Source organism: Littorina saxatilis, linkage group LG8 (genome assembly GCF_037325665.1).
Source record: "Littorina saxatilis isolate snail1 linkage group LG8, US_GU_Lsax_2.0, whole genome shotgun sequence".
Taxonomy (NCBI): domain Eukaryota; kingdom Metazoa; phylum Mollusca; class Gastropoda; order Littorinimorpha; family Littorinidae; genus Littorina; species Littorina saxatilis.
In genome coordinates this window covers 40021768-40049689 of record NC_090252.1, presented here as the reverse complement: position 1 = coordinate 40049689, position 27922 = coordinate 40021768, and the positions used below count along the sequence as shown (strand labels likewise).

Sequence of the window (27922 nt, the reverse complement as noted above, 5' to 3'; positions counted from 1 at the left end):
ACGGAGATGTGCGTTTGACCCTCTGAATAGTCTCTTTAAGCAAATAGGTTATTCGTTTAAAACCTGTGTTATGGAGTGAAATGTCTCCCAAAGATAAGAGTTATGGTATCACTTAGCATTTATGAGATCTTCAGCAATTGGTGAATGCAGTAGACCTTTGGGAGACATCTGTCTCCTTAATGCTGGCCAAATTGGAAAAGTGGGAAATATATAGGGTATTAATAAAGCTAAACAAAAACAACATAAAGAAAGACAATTCTTGAAACAGCAACTTGAACTAAACTCATGTTGTGTATTTAAAGTTATAAAAGTTACATTTCCACCCATTATTTATTGACAATTACATCAACCAAAAAGAATAACAGTCGCTTCACTTCGTTACCACAACCACCCTCTAAACTTGATATCCCTTCACTGTAAGAATGCAGAGAAGAGGGACTAGTTTCGGTATCTATTTTTAAACGTGTTGCAATCTTGGTCATATGTGCATTTCACAAATTGTAACGAGTGTGATTTACATACATTTTGAAGTCTGAAATGAAAGCAGAACAGTTCGTTACTACTCTGGGATGTAGCGACTGAACATATTTTGAGTATGACAACCGGTTCACGGATATTAATTTGGGTCTTTTTACCCTGTGTATTCATACGTGCTTCCAGGGGAATTTCAAACGTATACGCGCCGTTGAGCAAATCGTGTGCTTTCAGAAGTTGCAGACAATAACATTTTCGTTTCTGTTGTGTGTATGAAAGTAACAACTGTCTCGCAGTCTCCTGTTCTTGAGATTTTAAGGAAAGATTTTGCACTTATTCCGATTTGCATTTCATTTTTTTATCGTTGTTAGTAAATGCAGGAAAGAATGAAGATGCTCACTGGATAAAAAGAATAATTTTATTGCTTTTATTTATTTTTTATGTTCAGGGCTGCCAACGTGGTTACTCTGTAGCAACTGTTACATATTTGTTTGTTATTATTTTTTGTACAGGTTATTTGAATTGGAAAGGATCAACTAGCATTGTTTTCTGAGCCTAACTTGGAGCATCCACATTTCATATTCAACTATTTCTGCCTTTCTCTTGCTAGGACAATATTTTTTGTTAATGAACACCAAAGTGGTTTCTTGGTCGCAACATTTTTTTTTTTTTTTTAGAAATTCATAAATGGAAAGGGTCAACAGGTATTGTTTTCTGAAGCTGTAATGGGAGTGTGAAAGCTTCATACCCCCAAAAATTCTATAGTTGCAGTCTTAAACTTGCCAGAAAAATGTTTTCCCTTATTTTTCACGTTTTGAATGACGGCAAGACATATTCCAGGGTATAAAAATGGTTTGTAAATAATGTTGAATTCCAACATAAACCTTCTCTTTGACTTAAAAGCAAACATAATCATGCTTTTTTTAAAATATCTATTCATATTTAGCGTTCTTTTATGAACCATTTGGTTACTATGTAGCAACTGTTACATTTGAGCACCGACGATGTTTGATGACCTCTTGCGAAGCAACGAATGGACTTATTATGCCAATTTTTTCTTATTCTTGTTTGTGAATGTACTGCTTTAAATAAAAGTTCAATTTTAAATTCCTTGGCTAAAGTTTATTTTTTTCAACTCTATGTCACACTTCTGAGTACATGTACCTTTTTTGAAAACCACCCTTATACGAGCGAGATAAATTGTGTAGCAGCATGTTAATGTGTCTGTATTTGAAGCAGCATTGATATTTCGTGATTTAGTGGACGTAAAGAACAATAAATTTCTTGTTTCAAATCTTTACCGATTAGAGCAAAGAATTGGATTCATCTGAAACGATGTCCTAAAGTTTTGAGATATTCTCTTGGGCATGGGAACAACAATCACGTATTGCCAACTGATAAGTGTAATTATAAGAAAAGCTATTTAATACAATTTATACTTTTTTCAATCTGTTTTACAGGATACCGTGGCTGTCACATTCACATCATCAGCGATTCAAAATGAACCCCGCGGCAATGTCATGCTGGACACTGTTGATACAGCTGCAGAAGAGGACATACAGACACGTTCAAGCCACACCCCATCAGTTGGAAGCTGTACCTGGTGATAAATCCTTCGATACATCTGCAGAAGAAGACATACACAGAAACGGTCAAGCCAAACGTCGCAAGTTAGAAACTGAATCTGGTGACAAATCCGTCGATACATCTGCAGAAGAAGACCTACACAGAAACATGCAAGCCAAATGTCGCGAGTTAGAAACTGAATCTGGTGACAAATCCGTCGATACATCTGCAGAAGAAGACATACACAGAAATGGTCAAGCCAAACGTCGTCAGTTAGAAACTGAATCTGGTGACAAATCCGTCGATACATCTGCAGAAGAAGACATACACAGAAACGTTCAAGCCACAGGCCATGAGTTAGAAGCAGAATCTGGTGACAAATCCGATGATACATCTGCAGAAGAAGGCATACACAGAAACATTCAAGCCAAACGCTGTGAGTTACAAACTGAATCTGGTGACAGATCCGTTGATACATCTGCAGAAGAAGACATACACAGAAACGGTCAAGCCAAACGTCGTGAGTTAGAAACTGAATCTGGTGATAAATCCTTCGATACATCTGCAGAAGAAGACATACACAGAAACGGTCAAGCCAAACGTCGCGAGTTAGAAACTGAATCTGGTGACAAATCCGTCGATACATCTGCAGAAGAAGACATACACAGAAACATGCAAGCCAAATGTCGCGAGTTAGAAACTGAATCTGGTGACAAATCCGTCGATACATCTGCAGAAGAAGACCTACACAGAAATGGTCAAGCCAAACGTCGTGAGTTAGAAACTGAATCTGGTGACAAATCCGTCGATACATCTGCAGAAGAAGACCTACACAGAAACATGCAAGCCAAATGTCGCGAGTTAGAAACTGAATCTGGTGACAAATCCGTCGATACATCTGCAGAAGAAGACCTACACAGAAATGGTCAAGCCAAACGTCGTGAGTTAGAAACTGAATCTGGTGACAAATCCGTCGATACATCTGCAGAAGAAGACATACACAGAAACGTTCAAGCCACAGGCCATGAGTTAGAAGCAGAATCTGGTGACAAATCCGATGATACATCTGCAGAAGAAGGCATACACAGAAGCATTAAAGCCAAATGTCGCGTGTTTGAAACTGAATCTGGTGACAAATCCGTCGATACATTAGCAGAAGAAGACATACACAGAAACATTCAAGCCAAACGCTGTGAGTTACAAACCGAATCTGGTGACAGATCCGTTGATACATCTGCAGAAGAAGACATACACAGAAACGGTCAAGCCAAACGTCGTGAGTTAGAAACTGAATCTGGTGACAAATCCGTTGATACATCTGCAGAAGAAGACATACACAGAAACATTCAAGCCAAACGCTGTGAGTTAGAAGCTGAATCTGGTGACAAATCCGTCGATACATCTGCAGAAGACATACACAGAAACATTCAAGCCACAGGCCATGAGTTAGAAGCTGAACCTGGTGACAAATCCTTCAATACATCTGCAGAAGAAGAAAGTGATGAAGGAAGTGAAGAATATGATCTGGACCCTTCATTTGATTTTGTACCAGATTCTGAAAGTGAATCATCTTCTGATGACATCATTTTGCTGTGTCCAAAGATATCTAAACGCCACAAGAAAATACCTGAACACTCATATGCTGACAAACCTGGGAAAACAGAGAAGCAAAAGTTAGAAGCTAGAAGAAAACATGTTGACAAATTCGTTGGTACATCTGGAGAAGAAGACATACACAGAAATGTTGGTACATCTGGAGAAGAAGACATACACAGAAAGCTTGGTACATCTGGAGAAGAAGACATACACAGAAAGGTTGGTAGATCTGGAGAAGAAGACATACACAGAAACTTTCAACCCATGAGCCAATTTTTTTAGCAAGAAGCAGAAACAAAACCTGGTGTCAAATCAGTCGATACATCTTGTCATGAACTTGAAATGGATTCGTCAGAACCGCTGCAGAAAAAGAAGTACATCAAGCCGTCAAGACTTTGTCCGTATTGCAAGAAGAAATTTGGAGAAAAACTTTCCAGGCATCTTCAAAGTAAACACAAGACTGAAGACAAAGTGAAACACGCCTTAAGTCTACCCAAACGAGAGCGAGATAAAGCTATGGCGGATTTGAAAAAAGAGGGCATTCTTTTAGTCAACCAACAACAGTTAACGGAAGATAATCCCAAATTTGAACGAGAAAGGCAATCCAAACGTAAAGACGACATGACGATGTGCGGAAATTGTAAAGGTTTCTACTCCAAACCTTTCTTTTGGCGTCACAAGAAAACATGCGAGAATGATACAGGTAACTGTTCTGTACCAATGTCCCTTCTCACGTCTGGCTTGAGATATGATACAGAAATTCCTGAATTCACAAGGGAAATTGTGTCGAGATTCCATGCTGGTGAGATCAGTGATCTTTGTAGGAAGATAAAGTCATTCTCACGGTCCTCCCAAAGTTCTTAAGTTGCTGACCTGTGTTGGGGATGGTAAGGTCTGGTGCTGAACGTCCCGCTTACTCAAGGAAAGTGACCAGTGCAATTCGATCACCTCTCCTTTCCAGATGTAATGATCGCTGCATGACCACTGTCTGGCCAGACAAGAGGTTACTGCAATGGCCTCTCTTACATAACTGTGTCCATAGCAACGCCTTCTCGCGGCGTCCCTGTTCCTACAAAGTTTGCTACGGGTGCGACCGAGTACCCGGCGGTATACCTGGTTGTGAATCTGTCTAGGAGAAGGAAATCTCTCATTCCAAAACCCGGGCACATGGTGCTTGCCAGCCTTGACAGTCCCAGCTATGGGTCAAATAGCACCCCTGGAAATGTCACATCCAGGCTTCTCAGGGGTTTTTGTCCGGCGGACGTGCCGACAGGGTAGATATACCCATCACCCGACACCGAAGGCGGATACACAAGCTGCCTGGACAGCTCTGGGTGTTGGTACGGATGCAAAAGGTGCGACGGCCATCCAGGAACTCTCGCTGAGAAGGAAAACTGGACAAACCCGGCAAGTTGCAGCCGTCACCCAGACAACAGACTCCCGAAGGCGGAGGACAGCGGCCGTAGAGGCGTGGTCTAACCAAAAGCGGCTGTTCAAGCACCCCCAACATCATGATTGATGACTGCACGGCTGTCATGTGTTCTTAGTGTCAGGTTACTCATTTGTTTGTAAAGTCAGGCATCGGTTAAGAGTTGAAAAGACATGCTTCACTTGTCATGCTATTGTTTTTAAATGTTTAGGTCCAGATGGGAGTAAAATGGAGGTTGGTGAGAGTGAGACGCATGCCGCAGGCGAAGAGGAGATGCTGTTCATGGAAGTGGGAGATAATTGCTTTAGCATAGACGTGAGTTATACTTGAAATTTTGGCTCTTTTGAAAATCAAAGCTGGCAGTAACATAGACTGTACGATTAGCAGTATTATTCTGATCGTTTAATTTCCGAAGAACAGCTCATAAGGAGTCTTGTTGATGAAAGACGATACTTACGAAGAATACTCTTAGTCTTGTGTTACACCACAAACGCACTCCCCGAAAGGCAGAGAAGGGTGTACTGAAAGCTGCCAAGAAGACGACCAAAGCCCGGCCGGCGAAGCACAAGAAGGGAACATTCCTGGCCCTTATGGCAGATGATGGTGAGAAATGACGATCTTTGACTTTGTACATTTTCAGAAATAACAGTATGCTATGGGTGGTCCGGTCTTGGGATTGTGTAAGCCCTTGATTTTAATATTACAAAATAACAAATTGCAGTGTGAGCTTCTGTCTGCTGTGTGAGTTTTTGTCTCCTGGCAAGTGTTGTGTGTTTTGCATGTGCAGTAAATTCTAAGATTGTCGTTTTAGCTTTGGCCCGTTCAATTTTTATTTCCTTCTATTATGGTCACAAAAAAGCCAATACATTTGAACCCACAGGGGTTAGTTAGCTGATTGCTTTGAGGGTCCCGCAGACTGTGAAGGCCAAATCGAGTTTACAGTGGTTAAGTCTTGTTATCGCAGGAGTCAAAGTTTAGTAAGCCAAACATCACTGACGACGGCACCCAGCTGAAGAATGTGGACAGTTTTAAATACCCGAGAAGCACAATGTCAAACGACGGATTACTGGATAAAGAAATCACATCCAGGATCAGCAAGGCAAGCCAGGCACTTGGGAGGCTTCGAACAAGAGTGCTCAGTAGGCACAATGTCCGCCTCCCCACAAAACTGCACCGTGGGCAAGGAATAGACTAGGCGTTCCCACTATTTTCATCCCATTTATCTCAAAGTTAGTAATCCGAGAAAACAGGTTCTGGGTGATTCGTGATACTTACACATTAACTTGCTTCCATTTGAAACTTTGAGGTCGTCATCGTAGATTGATGCTGCTGAAGGGACATTAAACTCCAAAAACCAACCAATCATCGTAGATTGATGCCTGACCAAAGCTCATTGAAGCCCGACGGAAGGAAGGCTTCAATTTGACTTTGGGAGGGCATCAATCCACGAAGAAGACCGAGAAGTTTCAAATGGAAGCGTGTTAATGTTATTGTAATTCAATCTGACGACGATCTCTTTTCTGCTTTCATGCGATGGTAAACAGACAGAATTGGTTCACACACTACTTTCAGTCCAACTACCTGCAAGGGTCAAGTCCCACGAAATATGTCTCTGTATTCCTATCGTATCACTCTGCTCCTGTTTTGTTTTCTTTCACATACATTTTCCCTTTATTTTGACGGGTTTCTAGACATCAACTCAACACATTCTTTTCATCACAAAAGTGATCTTTGACTGACGTAGTCCGGAAGAATTCATGCATCAACTTACGTCACGTATTCGACCTCATAAATTCGCATAACTTATGGTCTCGGTATTTCGTTGGCCTTCATATTTCCTACTTGTAAAATGACCCTCAAAGTTAACTGAGACTAGTTGAAGTTGTATCAATGCGCCTCGGCAGCAGATAGTAAATGGCGTTTTTAGTGAGTGGTTGTCGACAATTAGTGACCGGTAATTTTTAATGAGTTGGGGCATTCTGACCAATCACAGGATCTGTTTCATTAAAACGCCAACTTGATTGAATTACAATAGAAGTTAGAACCGGAAGACGGATGTGCCCCGGGGGCGGACTAGCCCCGGCCTCCCCTATATATATGTCAAAGCAGCACCGCCATGATATGGCCCTTCGTGGTCAGCTGGGCGTTAAGCAAACAAACAAATGTAAATAGCTTATTGTGACTCGTTAGTCACTTTCGTTTCTTTGCTGTGTTATTCAGTGGAGTTTGTGTACATCCATTCGGTCACTAAAGACCCTTAATTAGAACCAAGAGAAACAACGTTCGCACCTTTACTGTGTTCGATTAGTGTGTACCGCAAAAACAGCTTCCCAAAATAGCTCTATTTTCACACACACACACGCACGCACGCACACACACACACAGCAGCCTAGTCTTACATTTGGCCACATAATTATTGGATTCGATTGTGTACTTAAAGGCACTGTTCTACCCATGTAAACGTTTGGCTGACTAACTCAGATCTGACCCCGCTTGTCACACATGGGGTAGAAGCATCCCTCCGCCTACATGTAGACCACAGCTCTACAACCTTTCTTTCTTTATTTATTTGGTGTTTAACGTCGTTTTCAACCACGAAGGGTTATATCGCAACGCGGAAAAAAAAAGGGGGGGGGGGGATGGGATAGAGCCACACAAGTGTTCACAAAAGCACTAATAAAAAATTGCTCCTGGGGCTTGCAACGTAGTACAATGTATGACATCTACAGCCAGCATGCTTTCTGTGCGGAGTTTGAAGACAGACTGTTAAAAGAGAATAAATGTATGTACATAATTAGGATAGAATATTGATGTATGAATTGAAGAAATGTATAAGAACACAAGAATGTATGAATGACAAAGAACAAATGCTTATTTTTGAATGTTTATGTACCTATGTCTCTGGTTTTATTACGGACACAAAAGCTCAGCAACGCAATTTCTCGTTTAGAGATTAATAAAGTTATTGTATTGTATTGTACTGTATTGTATTAAATATGAGAAACGTATTCCCCAAATAGCCTCTAGTAAAACAATTAATTAATTTAAAACCCAACTACACATGTCGAACTGGACAGAGAGAGAGAGAGAGAGAGAGAGAGAGAGAGAGAGAGAGAGAGAGAGAGAGAGAGAGAGAGAGAGAGAGAGAGAGAGAGAGAGAGAGAGAGAGAGAGAGAGAGAGAGAGAGAGAGACCTATACGAATGATGCCTGACCTTCTGGGAAAAAAACCCATCACATTTGACGTAACAATCTGCATGCACACGACACAAAAATGCGGCCTGGTGTTTTCTGTTTTCCCTGGTATTTTCGTTCTGAAGCCACTATGAGATTGGTTTTGTTCTGCCTCGCTGTCTTGTCATCGAACTGCGCCGTAGTGCACGGTGAGTGTTGTCGTTACTTGCACTAGGGGTCTGCAAAAAGAGGTTCAAAGCATGGACATGCTAAAAATCGTGCAGTGTGAATGAGATCTGAACAGTACAGCAATCCCCTACTGTTTATCTAACATGCTGTAGTTAGTTAGTTAGTTAGTTAGCTGTTGCTTTTCGGGTCCAGCGGACCATAATAGGCCAAATCAGGACCCCACAAGTTAATCATTGCACATTTTTAGATTAAAACACTTCTAATACATAAAATCCGTAACGTCACCCGAAGGCAACCAAAAAGTCAAAGCAAAACCCTATATGTCAAATAAAGTAGGTTGTTTTAAAATTCAAATCTTAAAATAAAGACCAGACTCTTTTAAAAACTCAAAAAGAGCTGAAGAGCTGACCTCTGTAAAAATACTTTTCAAGCTCGAGGTGCCAAAATACTTTTCTCGTTGATCATACAGATCAGCACACTCGGTGAGAAAATGACTCACAGTAAAACCAGTATCACAGGCGTGGCACCATGGTGCCTCTTCTCTTTTAAGCAGATGAACATGAGTGAGATAAGTGTGACCAGTATGTAACCTGGCCAAAACACTTTCTTCTTTTCTACTTGAAGCCACTAAAGGAAGTGGCTTTAAAAGGTCAGGAAGAGTTTTATACAATTTGTTTTCCGTGCAGGCAGACCAACGGTCTTGCCAGAGTTTTAAGCTGTAACAAAGTGTCTTCCTACGCAAGTCAGTAAAAGGAACAGACTGCTCAGGGAGACGAGGAACCGCCAAATCTAGAGCATCCTTTGCTGCCTTGTCAGCAACCTCGTTGCCATTTATGCCCATATGACTGGGCGCCCACATAAAATTGATAATCTTGCCTTCAGAAATAAGCTTAGTATGAAGGTCGTGAATGTCGACTAAAAAAGGATGAGTAAACTTTCTGGTGGATATCGCTTCAAGAGCTGAAAGCGAATCAGATACAATCAAAAAAGACTGATGTCTGGATTGATAAATTAATTTTAATGCCAAAATGATGGCCCTAAGTTCCGCCGAATACACCGACGAACCATTAGGGATCCGGAGTTGAAGTGGTTGATGTAATTTCTTGTTAGAAACTGCTGCCGCAGCAGCTGAATCATCTTTGAGAGAGCCGTCAGTAAAAATAAATTCATACTCTGTGTACTTTGAGCACTGTTCAAGAAACAGCTGCCTAAAGACAGAGTCCGAGGTTTCATTCTTCTTGAAAGAAGTTAGGGAAAAATTGACAGTTGGGTTTTCCAACTGCCAGGGTGGAGTGTTTGTTGTCAAAGGATCGTCACAGACGGAATCAATATCTATAACAGCCCTTTCACATTCAGAAAGCATACGTATGCCGAAAGTTGGTATTTCAGTAGGTTTGGCTAAAAATTTGTCCTTCAGAATGGGATTAATAACACATTCATGAGCAGGGTTTTCGGGGTTTGCCTTTAGCTTAAGGTAGTAGTTCATGGAAAGCCGGAGTCTGCGGATCTCCAGAGGAGGTTCTCGCGACTCGGCATACAAACTATCCACTGGTGTTGTGCGAAAAGCACCCAAACAAACTCTCAGACCCTGATGATGGATGGGATCTAAGGCCTTGAGGACATTTCTCTTTGCAGAACCATAAACAATACAACCGTAGTCCAGCTGTGGACGGACAAGAGACCGATACAGACGTAACAATGTTGCTCTATCAGCCCCCCAATCCGTGTGACTAATAACTTTGAGAACGTTGAGACCCTTTTGACATTTGGTTCTTAAATACTTGATGTGGGGTAAAAAAGTAAGGTTGCTGTCAAAAATCAGACCAAGAAATTTGACTTGTTTAGAAACTTTAATCTTATGGTTGTTTATGAAAAGAGAAGGCTGAAGAACTTGATGTTTTTTCCTGTGGAAATGAATACATTCTGTTTTAGCCAGGGAAAATTTGAACCCATTCTCTTGAACCCATTTTTGAATTTTGGAAATACACAGCTGAAGCTGCCGTTCAACCCCAGCTAATGTTCTTCCCTTGGCAGAAATTTGAAAATCATCAACAAAAAGAGATTTGTCTATGCCAGACTGGACGTGTTTGATGATGTTATTGATTTTAATGTTAAAAAGTAACGGTGATAAAATACTCCCTTGAGGAACTCCCATCTCCTGTTCAAAAGAATCGGAGAAAGTAGAACCTACTCGGACCTTAAACTCCCTTTCGGCAAGAAAATTTGAAATAAAAATGGGAAGATTCCCATCAAACCCTAAGGTTTTAAGATCTGATAAAATACCATGCTTCCACGTTGTGTCATACGCCTTTTCCAAATCGAACAAGACGGACACAACGTGCTCTCCGCTTACCAGAGCGTTACGAACAAACGATTCAAAACGAATCAAATGATCCGTTGTACTCTTATGTTTTCGGAAACCGCACTGGACTATGTCCAAAGCGTCGATCCTTTCCAAGTGCCACAGTAACCGCTCATGCACCAGTCTCTCCATCGTCTTACAAAGACAGCTGGTTAAGGCAATCGGCCGATAATTATTTGGATCCGAATGATCCTTTCCGGGTTTCGGAATGGGAATAATTATGGCCTTTCGCCAGTCAGGAGGAAAAGTTCCAGTAGACCAGATATGATTAAAAATAGTTAAAAGAACTGTCAGGACGTTTTCAGGGAGATGACCCAAAAGTTGATAATGGATATCATCCTGCCCTGTAGCTGAGTCATTGGATTTTAGAATGGCATCCTTTAACTCGTACATCGAGAAAGGAGAATTGTAATCTTCCAAATTGGCAGAATCAAAGGAAACGGGGGTAGCTTCAGATTTATCTTTAACTTTTTGAAACTCTTCAGAATAATGTTCTGAGAAAAGAGTTATGATTTATTGTTGAAGCCAAGATATTCGCCACATTTTTCTTGTTGGTTATTACTCGACCATGTTGTTTGAGGCATTGGACAACCTCTTTACGATTTTTACCTTTAATCTTACGGATAATCTGCCATACCTTCTTGCTTGAAGTTTTGAAATTAAGTTTAGAACAGAAATTGCGCCAAGAGGCTTTTTTACTCTTTTTGTAAATAAAACGGCTTTGAGCTCGAAGTTTTTGGTGAGCGATCTTATTGGCTGACGTAGGGTATTGGAACATATGCCGTTGAGCTCGTTTACGCTCCTGATTGACAGCTTGGCACTCTTCGTTAAACCAAGGTGTTTTTGGACCTTTGGGTTTAGAGGAAGATTTGGGTATGCTGTCTTTTGCACATTGCACCAAAAGGGTGGAAAAAGTTAAAGCCGGGTCTTCAGAATTTAGAACTTCTGGGGTTATTTGTCTTGAAGTAGAAAGACGAAATAAATCCCAGTTAGCTTTAGAAAACTTCCAGTGTGGAAGGGCTTCCTCGCCCTGATCCTCCTCAAAACTGACAAAACAGGGAAAATGGTCACTTCCACACAGATCCGAATGGACAGACCATTTCAAATCAAGAAATAAAGATGGGTGGCAGATAGCTAAGTCCAAATGAGATTCTTCTCCAGATTGAGTTAAAAAAGTACCCGCTCCGGAATTTAAAAGACACAAATCCAAGTTATCGATGACATCTTCGATAATCTTTCCTTGAATGTTGGAAGATTCGCTCCCCCAACGTCGGGAATGGCCGTTAAAATCCCCTACCAAAAGGAACGGGGTTGGTAATTGGTGTATTAAGTTTTCTAGGTCATTTTTTGTGACCGTAGTAGATGGCGACAGATACAAGGAACAAACAGTTATAGCTCTATTACAAGAAATGCGAGCCGCTATTGCCTCAAGGTTAGTGTCCAATTGGACCTGATTAAAAAGGAAATCAGAACGGATACAAAGTGCACTACCGCGACCTGTAGACCGCAATAAGCAGCTATACCCAGGCAGTGATATATTTTTGTTAGGGCCTATAAGCGTCTCCTGTAAACAGATTGCAATAGGATTACTTTTCAAAAGGAGATGAAGTTCCTCTTGATTGGCATTAAGACCTCTGATATTCCATTGTATTATAGAAGCCATTAAAAATGTTTAGTATTTTAAAAACAAATAAAACTTTATTCAGTGCCCGATCCTCCACCCCCCTCCGACGCAGGGTAGAACCGGTTTGATTCATCCATTTCCGATTCCCCACCCTCGTCAGACAAGAGGGAGAAAGGGTTTGTCAAAGAAATGAGCGATTTGGCTCCCTTTTTTATTCGGGTAGGCAAGTCAGGCCTGACCCTGGCCTTGGGAGACCTCGAGGATCTTCCCTCAGAGTTTGATCTTGGCGGGTGGGAGGAAAGATCCGATCTGCCGATCGAACCCGTCCGCCCAACCCCCGAAGACCCGGCCGAATGAGTGGAGGATTTTTTCCCCCATTTGGTTTGGGTTTTAGCGGCTTTATGCACGGCCGCCTGCGTGACGTTAGTGACGCCAGTCGGAACTGTTGTCTGAACCTTCACACTCTCGGCAACCGTAGCCGCCTTTTCACTGGTATCGGCAGCAACAGCCGCCTTTACTCCACCCTGGTTAATATTTGCCACGACAGTCTCAAGACGATCAATCTTTTTAATGAGAGTGTCCAAGATTGTAGTCACCTTAGTGAGAAAGCTCTCAAGAGACGAAGGTGTAGTCGGTGTCGCAGAAGGAGTACTAACAGCCCTGGCGTATGTGGACACCGAGGGCTGCGCCATCTGGGACATGACCTTTTGTTTCGCCTCACCGAAAGAGCATCCCTCCGTTGTTCTCATCTTTTGAATGGCTTCCTCCGTTTTCCACTGGGGACATTCTTTTGAAGCAGAGGAGTGTTTACCCCCACAGTTGTGACACTGTTTGGGTCCCTCGCATTCACCCTCATGTTTTTCCTTTGTGCAATCTCTGCACATTTCCTTCCCCCTGCAGTTTTTGCTACCGTGGCCAAACCGTTGGCAACGATAACAACGCAGAGGGGAAGGGATGTACAGAGAAACCGGAATACTTTCAAACAGAACAACAACTCTTTTGGGTGCAACAGCTGTACAGAAAGTTAGGAAGAGAGTGTTTGTTTCCACTCTCTTTCCTTCTTTATCCGTTCTGGACACTCTGTGAACGTCGATAACTCCTTGTGATGCCAACCCATCCTTCAACTCCGCACAGCTCATACCTTGGAAGTGGTATGAGCGTGCCACACCCCGAGAGGTGTTCAGGTATGAGTGGCTCGTCACGGAAATCGTGAAGGAGCTCGATCCAACGCTCAGGGCGGAACCATGGCGGGACAAAAGAAGATCCGATACCTTCCTGGTGGGGCAATCCACCAAGAAGCTACCATCCTTCTGACGTTTCACTGACTGAACTGATGAGGAAACCCCCTGAAACCACTTCTCGAGAATAAAAGGTGAAATCTTTCTTTGACTAACACTCTCAAAATGAACTACGAGGAATCGGGACCAAGCCCCCTTCACACCTGCTGTAGAGGCAGCAGCTTCTGCTTCGTTATCACTGTCAGAATCTCTATCATTAACAGCTTTTCTCTTCTTATACAAAGTTTGAAGATTAGAGGTTTTCATAGCGCGCAGGCTCAATGAGGTGGGAAATACACGGTCACCCTTGTGAGAGCCCCCGTGACAAGGGAGGGGCCTAAAACTGTCATTTGGCGTCGACCCAAACTGAAACCAAACGCATGTGCTTACGACTGAATATTAAGGTGTCAGCCATTCATCCCCTGGTCACACATGACAAACTCGGGATTCACCATGCTTTAGAAAATAAGTGAAGAATTTTATGGGTGAGAAAAGGAAAGTAAAAGGACTTTGGGGAGGCAGAAATAGAGAAGAAACAAGAAAAAGAACCTAATTAGGTTCACGGCATCGAGAGTGATGCGACCTTCTCTCTGAAGTTAGCAGAGAAGGCTCCCCCATCCACCACCCGGGGGACGCGCCTCTACGCCAATTAGGGGGCGCGAGGTAACATGCTGTAAATGGGTGCACAGCGACCATACATAGCATCTATCAGCTGGAACGTTCCATGCGTAAAAAGCTCTGAGGCGGGTTGACGTTCCAGCTCTGATGGAGCAATTTTTTTGCAGGTGTCTCAGATAGCTCACAGCGGCAATATTGTTCACTCAGAAATATTTACTCTGCTGCCTGCGGTTCAGCTGATATTGCTGTTTTTTGCAACAAAGTGTTTTTTTCTGAAGTGCATTTTTCAAAGTAATTGGGCTACTTTGCCTTAAAATTGTGTATAGCTGCTGCCACTTTTGGGTACCTAGAAAGGTTGTTTCAGAGACTATATACATTTGTCTGTCAAATGAAATCAAATTTGCCTGGGAGTACCGACTGTGCATTAAACTCCTTAACTAAGCGTCTGTTTCCGATTTGGTTCCTCGTCTAATTTGAGAACGTTGGAAATTTAACAAGTTGAGCAGAACTTATTAAGGCCTAACACAGCTACATTTGTGAGCAAATTCTTAGACACCTGCAGAAAATGGTTCACTGAGCTTTTTATGAATAGAACGTCTCCTTCACCGTGATGTGTGTGTGTGTGTGTGTGTGTGTGTGTGTGTGTGTGTGTGTGTGTGTGTGTGCGTGATGCCGATTTGGCCTTTGCTGGAGGTGTGCAGTGCCTTGGCTGGTGGACGACTGTGCCAAAGGCATTGCACATCTACATGATTGAAGTGTTACGCCAAGATAAGATACTTGTCTGTTCCCAAGGGTAATGTTAAATGCAATGGTTATTTGCTGTTTCACAATCAGCAAGCACTTTAGTGAGGGATTACACTAGCATTTGTTAGACAAATGTCAAAATGTTACAGTGCAAGTAAGCATTATAGTTTTTATACACTCTCCAGCACAGCAATACATTGCGTTGGTCCGAAAGGAAGGACAACTGAAAAGAAGAAGAAGAAGAAGAAGAAGAAGAAGAAGAAGAAGAAGAAGAAATAACACGAGCAATACTTTGTGTGTATGATTGGGGGCTGGAGGGTAGGGTGAGTGTGCGTATGTGTGCGTGTGGATGTGTGCCAGAAGCGCTACTTGCATGTTTCACAATGAGTGCCCTGCAGCATTTGTGAACAACGCGGACAATACCATTGCTTGTATAATAAACGCAACAGTCATTGATAGTACCGTGTGCACTGTAGACCCGCCTCTAATGGGTTTTACTTTTATGGGATCTACTTTACGCACTGCAACTTACCCCTGCACCAATCCGGCACCTGTAACTGCCTCAGGCACGTGTGGTTGCACCAGACAGGAAGGGGGTATCTTCACGATCACCCACCTGTTCAAACCCAATAAGACGACTGACGAAGGAGGAACGTTCTACTGTAACATCTGCAGCGACCCCCTGCCACCGCTTTTAAGGTCCTCGTCAGAGGGCTGCACAAGTTCTCGGGTTCAAGGTAGGTATTGCTTTTATCATATTTTAGTATTTGCCCAAGTGTATTCTGGCAGGCTACATGGGAATCGAGAAGACGGTGACGGTGTATGTGCTTGCGTCTACAGCGATTTCCAGTAAACTGGACCACACAGTTTGATGAGTTCATGGCAGCGTCTTAAAAACCTATGAAGCGGCACTACTTGGATGGCACTACTGGGGTGGCACTACTGGGGTGGCACTACTGGGGTGGCACAACTGGAGTGGCACTACCACAACAATCTACCACTGCAACACCACAGCCCCACACATTTATCCAAAGGTTGTCTGAATATTGCATGTTGCATGTTCCTGCTTCACAAACAAATGACTGCACAAAAGCTCACAAATGTACACGTACCTACCTACATACTCGTGCAAACAATCTACCACTGCAACATCACAGCCCCACACATTTATCCAGTCATTTGTTTGTGAAGCTGGAACATGCAACATTTTTGACAAACATCAGGGTTGTGTGTGTGTGTGTGTGTGTGTGTGTGTGTGTGTGATAAAACCAACCAAGCTTAAAACACATTCACATTTGCATTCAACACCTTTGCGGAATGACTTGTTGTGGACTACAGAGGTCACTTGTAAAAGAATGTTTCGTTTGATGCCAAGGAAACTTTTTTCTTCCAGTTTTTACTATTTTAAAGTTGATGAGGAATGTAACACACAAGTTTAAAAGTGTGACTTTCAAGGCTGTGTAGCTGTGCAGGAGTCTGTTGCTCCACCGACAGCTAGTGCAGGTGCTGCTAGTTCTACAGAAATCCCAACAAGGCCAGGCAATGCAGAAGCTGTGGCGAGTGTGAGTTTTTCTCTTCTTAGAGTTTCCCCCTCTGTAATAACGAAATTGTTTGTGTTTTTTACAACTATTTTTTTTGGATAACTGAGTGAAAGTAACCGTAGACTTCTCAACTCTATAACTCCATAACCAGGTTTGAATTTATAATGCTGAATCATTCAATGCCCGGTGTGTTATTATTTACAGGAAGCTGATTCCGATGACTTCCAGCCTCTGCCTAGTTTCCGTGATCCTGTTGATCCACATGTGAGTATTCTTACATATCAATTATCATACATTGTTATTCAATTAGGTCATATGTACTTTTTTACTCCTAAGCCATACATTTATTTGATCAAACGTATATTCATTTGTTAGCTCCAATTACATCATTCATGTTATTGAAAAAGATTCGGTTCGGGATAAACTGTCTGGATTTAAAAACAATTTTTCCAGTCATCTGCAATTGTACATGTGTTTTTGTGAATGTTTTCTTTTGGCATTAGCATGAGCATGTGGAACTTCCGATCATTGAGAGACGTCAACGTCGACATGCTGCTGTTGTTGCTCGCCATCAGGTCAGGGCATGGACAGGACGGGTATGTTGAATGTGTCTGTGCTAATGCTATGTTAAGTATCTGTTGCCAAAAGGAATGAATGTTGTAGATTGGCTTACAGGTTACATCTTATTTTGAACAGGCCACCATGTGTATAGCCACAGCACAGGAATAATGGGAATAGTTTTCAAATTTTAACACATGGTCACTGTTAAAGCTGTGGTCTATGTATGACTTTCCGTGGCTGCGAGGTTGAAAAGATAGGGATGAAAATCATGTACAGAATTCTGTACAGCAAACGCTACCCGAAACCCCACCTATACAGTGTGTATGACCTTGAGAGCTTCAGTCAACGCTTGAATTTTGCAGGGATAACATCCGGTTTGCTCTCTCAAGACTGATCATATTTTATCTTCAAGACAGATGAAGGGGAAAAAATAAACGCCCAGGCGAAGATTCGAACTCACGACCTCGAGACTTCGTGTCTGATGTCCTAACCACTAGGCTACTGCGCCAATTGAGAAAAAGAAGGCAAAACATTGATATGAATTCATGTTATGTTATTCTTGAAGCAGCATGATATATCTCTATCCGCACACTGTTTAGAAGTAAATACATGTATAACTTTTTCTTTGGTGTCTGTTTTCAACTGCGAGCTTTGGAGAGATTCAATTACTGTTCTTGTTATTTTTCTTGCATGTTGTAAACACAGATATCGCAGCTATATTTGCATGGCGCGAATGTCGTGTAAGCATGACGGTGTAAACATGTACTGCGATTCTGTGAAACATGTTTGCAAATAAAGGCAAATTTGAATGGCAATTTTTACGTTTTTGCAACGCATGAATGGTAATTCAAGCGTAGAATGATATTAAAAAATTTTTTTTTTATCTTTGACAACACCGGTGAAGTGGCCCAGCGGTTTAGACATCGGCCCCAACATTTCGAGGTCCTGTGGCCTTCAGTTCGAATCCCTGCCAAGTCGTTTATTTTTTCTGCTCGATCCTTCTTGACAAGTATGCTCAGCTCTGAGAGAACAAACCGGATGTTACCACTGCAAAATTCAAGTGTTGAATGAAGCTCTCAAGGTCGTACACGCCGTATAGATGGGGTTTCGGGTAGCGTTTGCTGTACACAATTCTGTACATGATTTTCAGCCCTATCTTTTCAAACTTGTAGCCCTGGATAGTCATAAATAGACCACAGTTTTAATTTCTCTGTGACAGGCAACGCCAGACGACAGCCTTGTAATACCTTCTGGAGAGGACAACAGATCCGCTGATGATTCCATACCCATGGTTTATTTGTTTGCCAAATAGTTTCTTCTTCATATGTGTTATGTTCTTGGGTCGCAATTGCTTCAGATGTAAGTGATGCAGCAAGGATTATGATGATGGTTTCATAATAATAATGATAATAATAATACAAGAATTTATAACGCGCACATATCTCACCACAAGGCGACTCATACACAATCTTTCGCATTCACAAATCAGGCATACTCAAATACACTTACGCATAAATCACTTCAAGATGACAGGCAATAACACAAACAGAGACACGGCACTCAAAAGTAAGCATGTTACAACTGATCTGATTAGGCTTGCGGCAAATGAAAAATAAATGCTGGTACTGGTAGCATTAATTTTTTATATTGAGTTTGGGTTCTTTATGTTTGTGCCTTCATTGCATTCTGAATTATCTATATCTATATACGGCTTGTGTGTGTCTGCTTGCTCCACTCACTCCACAGTGGACCACTCAGAAGGCGTGTCGGGGGTCATTCACCCCTGGGCCATCCATCCATTTTCTCCTACGAAATTCTTACTCCGAGTACACCTTTTGTACGAGAAAAGAATTCCCCAAGGTACCAAAAAAATTACTCCCTCCATGAAATTTTTACTCCCTCCACGGAATTTTTACTACCCATTTTGGTTTTATTCTACTAAAAATCTTGTACCCGAAACTGGCATGGGCAGTTAAATTGCTCGTGTTAGGGGCGATTAGTTTAGTCGTTATTTATTCGTCAGGGGAGCAACATTTTGGACCGACATTTTGACTAGAAACACATCTGTCGTAGGAAGTTATTTTCTCGTGTTATGGGGGGAGTAATTTGTTTAATAAAGCGGGGAGTAAAAGTTTCGTACGCAATTTTTACTCTGGAGTAAAAATCTCGTGGGTGTAACTTTCTCGTGTTGCACCGGTCATTGAATCTTTTTTGTTCTCATTTCTACTTCTAGACACAGGTGAAGGCTATGAAGTGGTTCCTGACATGCATGCCCTGGTTCAAGGCAAGTTTAGAACCCTTGGCCTCATTGTGGCAAGCTCCATCTTTAACGGAGGACCGTGGGTGCCAGCGCTGTCTCATACCATGGTGCAGTATGGCATGAGAGGCATGATGGCAGCCACAACAGATCAGGACACTAGAGATGTCCTGGCAAAGGTAATTCCTTCTCAAGAGGTAACAATGCAACTCCCACGCCATGTATGCCGATCTTGCTTACCTTTCACTCAGTTTACATTTTTATGGGTAGTTGGGGGTTGTGGTAAATCTGTACAATGTCACAGAAGAGCATCTTGTTTTGATTCTCTGTTACGAATGGGTTTTATAAAACTTACTTAAACAATTTACTTCCGTTTCTTTCTTTATTTGGTGTTTAACTCGTTTTCAACCACGGAGGTTATATCGCGACGGGGAATGGGGGGGGGGGGGGGGGGGGGGGGGGGGAGGGAGATGGGATAGAACCACTTGTTAATTGTTTCTTGTTCACAAAAGCACTAATAAAAAAATTGCTCCAGGGGCTTGCAACGTATATTGATATTACCTTACTGGGAGAATGCAAGTTTCCAGTACAAAGGACTTAACATTTCTTACATACTGCTTGACTAAAATCTTTACAAACATTGACTATATTCTATACAAGAAACACTCAACAAGGGTAAAAGGAGAAACAGAATCCGTTAGTCGCCTCTTACGACATGCTGGGGAGCATCGGGTAAATTCTTCCCCCTAACCCGCGGGGGGTACATACAACATACCTTCAATGCAAACCCGCAAAATATTAAGGAGAATAATAAGTAAACTGGCAATGTTGCATACATATGTATGGAGTTGGCAAGTTTACATAAACACTAGCAATAATTCGATACTATAAAACTCATTCAACACGTCCACCCTATGACATGACTATACACTCAGAACGCCTGAGCCAAAGCATATAAATAGCCTGCTGACAACCAAAATTGGCAAATTTTGAAAAAAATATTGTATTTTGAAAAAAATATTGTAAAAAAACTAGTACATGTGGAGATTTACTTTTTGCACACAATTAAAGAAAGATCTTTCATTGTTTCAGAAATGTACTTTGTATTTGTCAAAAGGCTTGTTGTGTTTGTGTGGTATGCTATTGAAAATGTCAATAAATAGCCTGCTGACAACCAAAATTGGAAAATTTTGAAAAAAATATTGTATTTTGAAAAAAATATTGTAAAAAAACTAGTACATGTGGAGACTTACTTTTTGCACACAATTAAAGAAAGATCTTTCATTGTTTCAGAAATGTACTTTATATTTGTCAAAAGGCTTGTTGTGTTTGTGTGGTATGCTATTGAAAATGTCAACAATTTAAATAAAAAAAAGTCCAGAGGCACCACATAAATACTACAGACATGTTTGAAAATATGCACAAAATGTTGTTAGTGAATACTCAAAAAAGAATTTACTAACCTGAATGAGACAATGAGATAACTGGGTGATGACTATGATGAATATATCCATGTAGAAGAAAAGAAACACTTGCTGTCACAGTATTTACAGTGCCACACTTGGAAGCACAGCTCAACGCAAAACGCCACACCACATTCCAGGCACCAGAATCGAGTCCCATTGCGTTGGGTTTTATCCATAGAAGAAAAGAAACACTTGCTGTCACAGTATTTACAGTTTTTGTATAAATGACTTGTTTAGAACTCGGTTTATGCACGGAGAACATCCTTCTTTGTGTGCCAGAAGTCAAAGCGCCACAGCCATGTGGCCACAGAACATTCCCGGCACCAGAATCGCGTCCGTCCGCTTGCATTGGGTTTTGGCCAAAGTAGCATTGACACCTCGAGCTCTTGATTTGGCTAACTCATTCACCCTCACCACTCACTTATCCATCTATCTCAACAACACTGTTTGATGCACACACTGTCTGCCTTCTGCACGCCGCTTCGCTTCGCAACAACAACACTGACAACTCGCGACATTTTGGAATCCTAATATGAAACTAAGGCATGGGTTGGTGCCGTCAATGACCTGTAGTTTCCAAACTAACCAATGAAATCAACTGTTCTGGGAGTTATTTGTTGCGTATGATAATGCAGCCGACCTCTGAACCTATCACGTGGGTTTTCGTATGGAAAATCCCCAGCGTGGTATTTTCCACTTCCAACGCTACTATGATGGCGGTGTGTGGCGAAGTGACTCACGCACCTTACGCACGGATTCTGGCGGCGTGCTGACAACGGCATGATCAGTCAACGCTTGTATTCGGGCGGCGCGTCGCGAAAAAGTTATTAACGAAATTGGTTTTACAAAATCAAAGAATATTTACCTCACTTCGGCAAGTCATTTACTCTATGTAACTTTCATCCGTCCTCTGTAACAATTCAGGTAAAAGTAACCGGGACAGCTCACCCGTCCACGAGTTGGGGTGGATTCACAAAAACTTCACGTGCAACATGACAAGACAAAAATCCATGGGTGTTTTGGCTGTCAACCCTAGCATCCATTGGTGCTTGTACTTGACATTATATTATACATTCCATTTACACCCAATTAGACAAAATCATATTCGTAATATCCTGCAAACAAACCCGCCCTTCTTTCCCTTCGTTCAACGGTCAAAAGATCGTGTAGGTTACCTAGCTCAAAGTTAGGCTAGAATAGGAACTAATCAAAAGATCAGACAAAGGCTCAACAGCCTAAGTACCAGTCTGTCAACATATCATATCATATCAATACATTGCTATGCAAACTCTTTGCAGTGGAGGATTTGTGTGTGTGTGTGACAAAACAAGTCATGATCGATGTATCTCTTTTAATAAACTTCTGTGCAGCTGGAAACTCTTGATGCACACGCACTGCAGGCCGATTGGTTGGTTGGTTGGTTTTTGGAGTTTAATGTCTCTTCAGCAGATGCTAGCTGCTATTCGAGACCGATGCAGTTATTTTCTTTTCCCTTCATGTGGCAAGTTCTACGTTTCAGACTATTTACATTCAAATCTATCACTGTAAAAGAAGGTTCTAAAAATTAATCATTTTCACTTCTGGTACTTTAAATCTTGTAAAAAAAATCTTGATCTCTTTTAAAAAGTTAAAAATCTTGTCCGGGGGAACATCCCGGAATAAAACCTTCAGTGTTTCCGCATTGTAGTGTTTGTCTCGAAATTCTTGAACGTCTACACATTTTGTGAGAACATGTTCTAATGTCCATGGTTCGTCACATCCAAAACAGTATGGTGGATCTTCACCTTTCAGCAGATACGAATGTGTAATGTGACTGTGCCCAATGTGTAAGCGACAGAGAACTGTCTCTTCTTTCCTGTTGAGGCGACATTGGGGTAGGCTGTCCGACAGCTGGGAGACGATCTTATGAAGTTTATTTTCTTCACATTCGTCCCATTCACTCTGCCATAGGTACTTTATGTACATGTTGGTGCGAGTTCTGAAATCTGAATGCTTTGTGTGTTTGATGCAGCACCAAAGGCTATGTTGATACACCACCAAAGGCTATGTTGATATATATTATGTAACGGTCTCTTATTGATATTGATGTTTTTATGAAACAAAACCTATGTTCATAAAACACCTCTCTCTCTTGTCTCTCTCTTGATGTCTCTCTCTCTTGACGTCTCTCTCTTGACGTCTCTCTCTCTCTTGTGATTTGTTTGTCATTTTCAAATTGTAAAATATGAACCAGATAAGGTACATCAATAAGAAAAACAGATATGTTACTGGCTGTACGATTAGTGCATATTATTTAATCGTGGTTTTTTGTTTTACCTTTCCATAATCTGTGTTGTACAGGGTCAGGAGAAATAATTTCCTCCACAACTGTCTTTGGTTGTTGCAGGCGACTTGGGCATGAGAACTGGGCCAATAATGGGAAAAGGAGGCCCCTCGGTCAGCCTACTGGATTCTTACCTGGTTGAAAAATATGCATTTTTTTACGAATTCTGTAGCGTGTCGAAGTGACACGTTCGCCTACAATCACGACTCGCTTGGCCCCACCGACCAGCCAGTCAGCTCTCTTCCCTCCCTCTCCGGTTGGAGTGTGGACCGTCCAACTACAGGAGGGCGACCTCGACCAGGCGATAGAATAACGCAGCATTAAGCTGCACCTAAACGGCTGCATGCATGGGAGAATGCAAGTTTCCAGTACAAAGGACTTAACATTTCTTAAATACTGCTTGACTAAAATCTTTACAAACATTGACTATATTCTAATAGAACCACTTAACAAGGGTAAAAGGAGAAACAGAATCCGTTAGTCGCCTCTAGCCATGTAAATGATTGTATTTGAATGTTGTCATTCTTTGTTTAGTCTAGTAACGTGAAAGTAAATGTCCACCTAGTTTTAGAAGAAGAAAATAAACGTCACAAATATTAGGGTATATATAGATGTTATAAGGTACAGGTCATATAGAAAGAAGGCACTGACATTGCATGTGACAACTGTAAAGCACATCACCAAAGTGAAAGACCAGCTTACCAACCAACCAGTCAGTTGGCTCATTTGGCTCGATGATATGAATTCTTTCTTTATTTGGTGTTTAACGTCGTTTTCAACCATTCAAGGTTATATCGCGACGGGATATGAATCCACTGCGCCGTATTATGAGACCTGAAAATTCAATACCCCGTGTGGCTGCAATTGCTGAGGTACTGGTTATATTAAGGAGTGTGCAGACATGGTAATAATGATGGCAGAGCAGCATTGACGTTGACTGCATTTAACCAGCCCTGCCCAGAATGTGCTGAATGCATGGAATTTCAGGGCTTCTCCGCTTTCGGGCAGCAGCCTGGTTAAACGGTGCCGAGAGTGATACGCCCGGGGATGTGGTGCGGGGGGGTGGGGTGCTCATCGGCGGAGGCCGGGGGCTGTGTTCCTTGAGTGGAGGGAGTCCTTCCGCTTTGGGGGCCGAGTTCAGGCGGGGCCGGTCGCCCGTTGTGTTGCCGACCCAAGACCCTGAAATAGTACCCCAGCAACAAGTGCTGCATGTGCAGGAGCGGGAAACCCTGGTCGAGACTCGACGAATAAGGGCAGAGCAGGATGCTGCTGTCTTACAGAGTTTGGAAGTAGACAGATAAAGGAACCGAGACCGGCAACGAGAGGCAGATCTGGTGCAAGACAGAGCAAGCCGCCTACATCAGCTGCAAACCCACCACTCTCAACTTCTCCGGAACGAGCAGCTGCTCACAGGATTCAGAATCAGAAATGATGGAAGAGAGCAGCGCTTTACTGCAAACGACACACTGTCTACACTGTGCAGTTTTAAATATGCTGGCGCACAAGATTTTCATTTTGAGGCCCGGTGGCAAGGATGCCACCAACACATCCGGTCAACAGATCTGCAAAGTACCAGAACTCTCCCAAGTATTGGTCTTGCAACAGCAACAATGCTGCATCTCCATTGGAATGAAACTGGCACCCTCTCTGAAATCGATTGTACAGGGAGAGAGAACATTGATTTAGATGAAGATGGGCCTGTATGGGTCACTTTCTTTCTTTATTTGGTGTTTAACGTTGTTTTCAACCACGAAGGTTATATCGCGATGAGGGAAAGGGGGGAGATGGGATAGGGGAAAGGGGGGAGATGGGATAGAGCCACTTGTTAAGTGTTTCTTGTTCACAAAAGCACTCATCAAAAATTGCTCCAGGGGCTTGCAACGTAGTACAATATATGACCTTACTGGGAGAATGCAAGTTTCCAGTACAAAGGACTAAACATTTCTTACATACTGCTTGACTAAAATCTTTACAAACATTGACTATATTCTATACAAGAACCACTTAACAAGGGTAATAAGTGAAGAATTGTATGGGTGAGAATAGGAAAGTAAAAGGACTTTGGGGAGGCAGAAATAGAGAAGAAACAAGAAAAATATCCTAATTAGGTTCACGGCATCGAGAGTGAAAGTGAAAGCATAGTATCAACAGTCCATGACATAACAAAAGTCTCAGACCGTTTCTTTATCCTCTGTAAACGTCATGTGTCTCAGATTACCTCCCTTCACAGCCTTATTTACCCATTAGGCGTCATAGCCCTCAAAATTTTTCTCAGATTTTATTTTAGCCCCGTGAAATGCTGGGTAGGGAATTTCCTTTTTTATGATGTCTTATGTCGCGCGTGCGCAATTCATTGTCTCAGTAAAAATGGCATCTCGAAGTTCTTTGCCACAGCGGATTCAAATGGCATCTTCAACACAAGGCCAATCTTTTCAGTGGTGTAGAGTTGAAGATGATTGAAATGGCAACTGAAAGTACTTCTGTCCAGTGACCTGTCTGCTGATGTCTTTTTGGCCAACCGCACCCAAAGCATATGGTTTACGTAGTAGTAGTAGTAGTCTTTCTGTCTTTACTTGGTGTTTTACGTCGTTTTCAACCATTCAAGGTTATATCGCGACGGAGTAGTAGTAGCAGTAGTAGTAGTAGTAGTAGTAGTAGTAGTAGTAGTAGTAGTAGTAGTGGTACAGTAGTAGTAGTAATTAAGTAGTAGATTAAAATATTTATACTGCCAAAGCGCGAGGCTATTTAGGCAGTGAGAACTGCTTGGTAAAATGAGAACTGTTAAGACGGTGACGAGTGCAGCTGAGAAGAAGAACAAGTCTGAAGCGTTTTCTTTTTAACAGTTCTCATTTTACCAAGCAGTTTGTACAGGCGAGTTAGGGTTTCACTTCCAAATATGTAAAAGATCTGCGAATGATTCCAAGCATTTTGTTCGCTTTAGAAATAATGTTAATGATATGCTTATCAAAATTCAAATCTGTAACGAAAGTAACACCCAGATCTTTTTCCACACTGTCATGGTCAATCGTTACTCTGCCACTTGTCTGTCATCATAAAGTACCGGTAGTCATGTTTAGGATTTTTCTTTCTCATAATTAAGTTTGTTTGTTTGTTTGTTTGCTTAACGCCCAGCCGACCACAAAGGGCCATATCAGGGTGGTGCTGCTTTGACATATAACGTGCGCCACACACAAGACAGAAGTCGCAGAACACGCTTCATGTCTCACCCAGTCACATTATTCCGACACCGGACCAACCAGTCCTAGCACTAACCCCTATATAGAATGCCAGACGCCAGGCGGAGCAACCACTAGATTACCAATTTTAAAGTCTTAGGTATGACCCGGCCGGGGTTCGAACCCACGACCTCCCGATCACGGAGCGGACGCCTTACCACTAGACCAACCGTGCCGGTCTTTTCCTTGTAATGAGATATTAAGATATTAATTGAGTAATGCAACACAACTCGTATTTGGATGCTTAATATTTGTATAGTTTTTATTCTTTCTAAACAGATATTGAAGCTGAACGAGAGGGTCCGACCAAGGAACAACTAAGAAGAGCTTTTGAAAAAGGTATGTTAAAGCTTTTCTATTGCAAATACTGTACCATACCTCACGTCAAATAGCCCTCCCTTCCTGCTCCGCTGATGCGAAAGAAGGCTTACCCTGTGTGAGTGCACATGCATTTTTTGGAAGGCAGACCCTACGTCACAGACTCGCTTGCAGGAGGTACAAAAGAATAACTCACGAAAGAACGAAAAAACAAGAAGATTTATGGTTGTTTATTTAATTAATTACCCAGCCACCGTTTCTATGTTAAATTCATTTCTATAGTCGTGGTAAAAAACTGCAAATACACACAAAAAATACACATATAAGTCACAAAATATAATGTCAATCCTTACAATAAATTAAACCCTGCAATAGAATACATAAACCACAATTCAACTAACGTTCACCTGAAACAATGAAATAATCTACGACTTGAACATTTAATAGGTTGGTTGGTTTTTGGGGTTTAATGTCTCTTCAGCAGATGCTAGCTGCTATTCGAGACCGATGCAGTTATTTTCTTTTCCCTTCATATGGCAAGTTCTACTTTTCAGACTATTTACATTCAAATCTATCACTGTAAAAGAAGGTTATAAAAATTAATAATTTTCACTTCTGGTACTTTAAATCTTGTAAAAAATCTTGATCTCTTTTAAAAAGTTAAAAATCTCCCGGAATAAAACCTTCAGTGTTTCCGCATTGTAGTGTTTGTCTCGAAATTCTTGAACGTCTACACAATTTGTGAGAACATGTTCTAATGTCCATGGTTCGTCACATCCAAAACAGTATGGTGGATCTTCACCGAACATTTAATAACATACAAAAATGGCCGACAACCCTTAATCCTAAACGCCAGTCTCCAAAATCGTCAAATAAAGAAACCTACAACTGCGACAATCACAATCCCGTTTAGAAAACGTACACATGACTACAATTATCGAAAAGACATAAACGATACCTTCCTAAAACTGTTGAGCTTCAAAAGAGAAAAATAACAACACCTGCCAAAACTACTACTCACTAAACTATCGAAAACTGAGACAAACAAAACAGACAAACAAAACAGACAAACATTAGAACACAACAAGTCTTAACTAACAAAAACAATATTTTACCTTTGCGCCATCAGGCAGGGACTGTTCCTCATGAACACACAAATCCAAGGAAAA

The 27922-nt window shown here is 41.7% G+C and overlaps 1 protein-coding gene across 1 annotated transcript; it reads left to right on the top strand.

The window, feature by feature from the left end:
• Positions 1-1974: 1974 nt before the first annotated feature.
• Positions 1975-13726, top strand: LOC138974646 (trichohyalin-like). Its single transcript, XM_070347371.1, has 3 exons — positions 1975-3601; positions 5277-5353; positions 13547-13726. Exons 1-3 carry the CDS (start codon positions 1975-1977, stop codon positions 13724-13726), a joined length of 1884 nt encoding a protein of 627 aa, XP_070203472.1.
• Positions 13727-27922: the final 14196 nt, after the last annotated feature.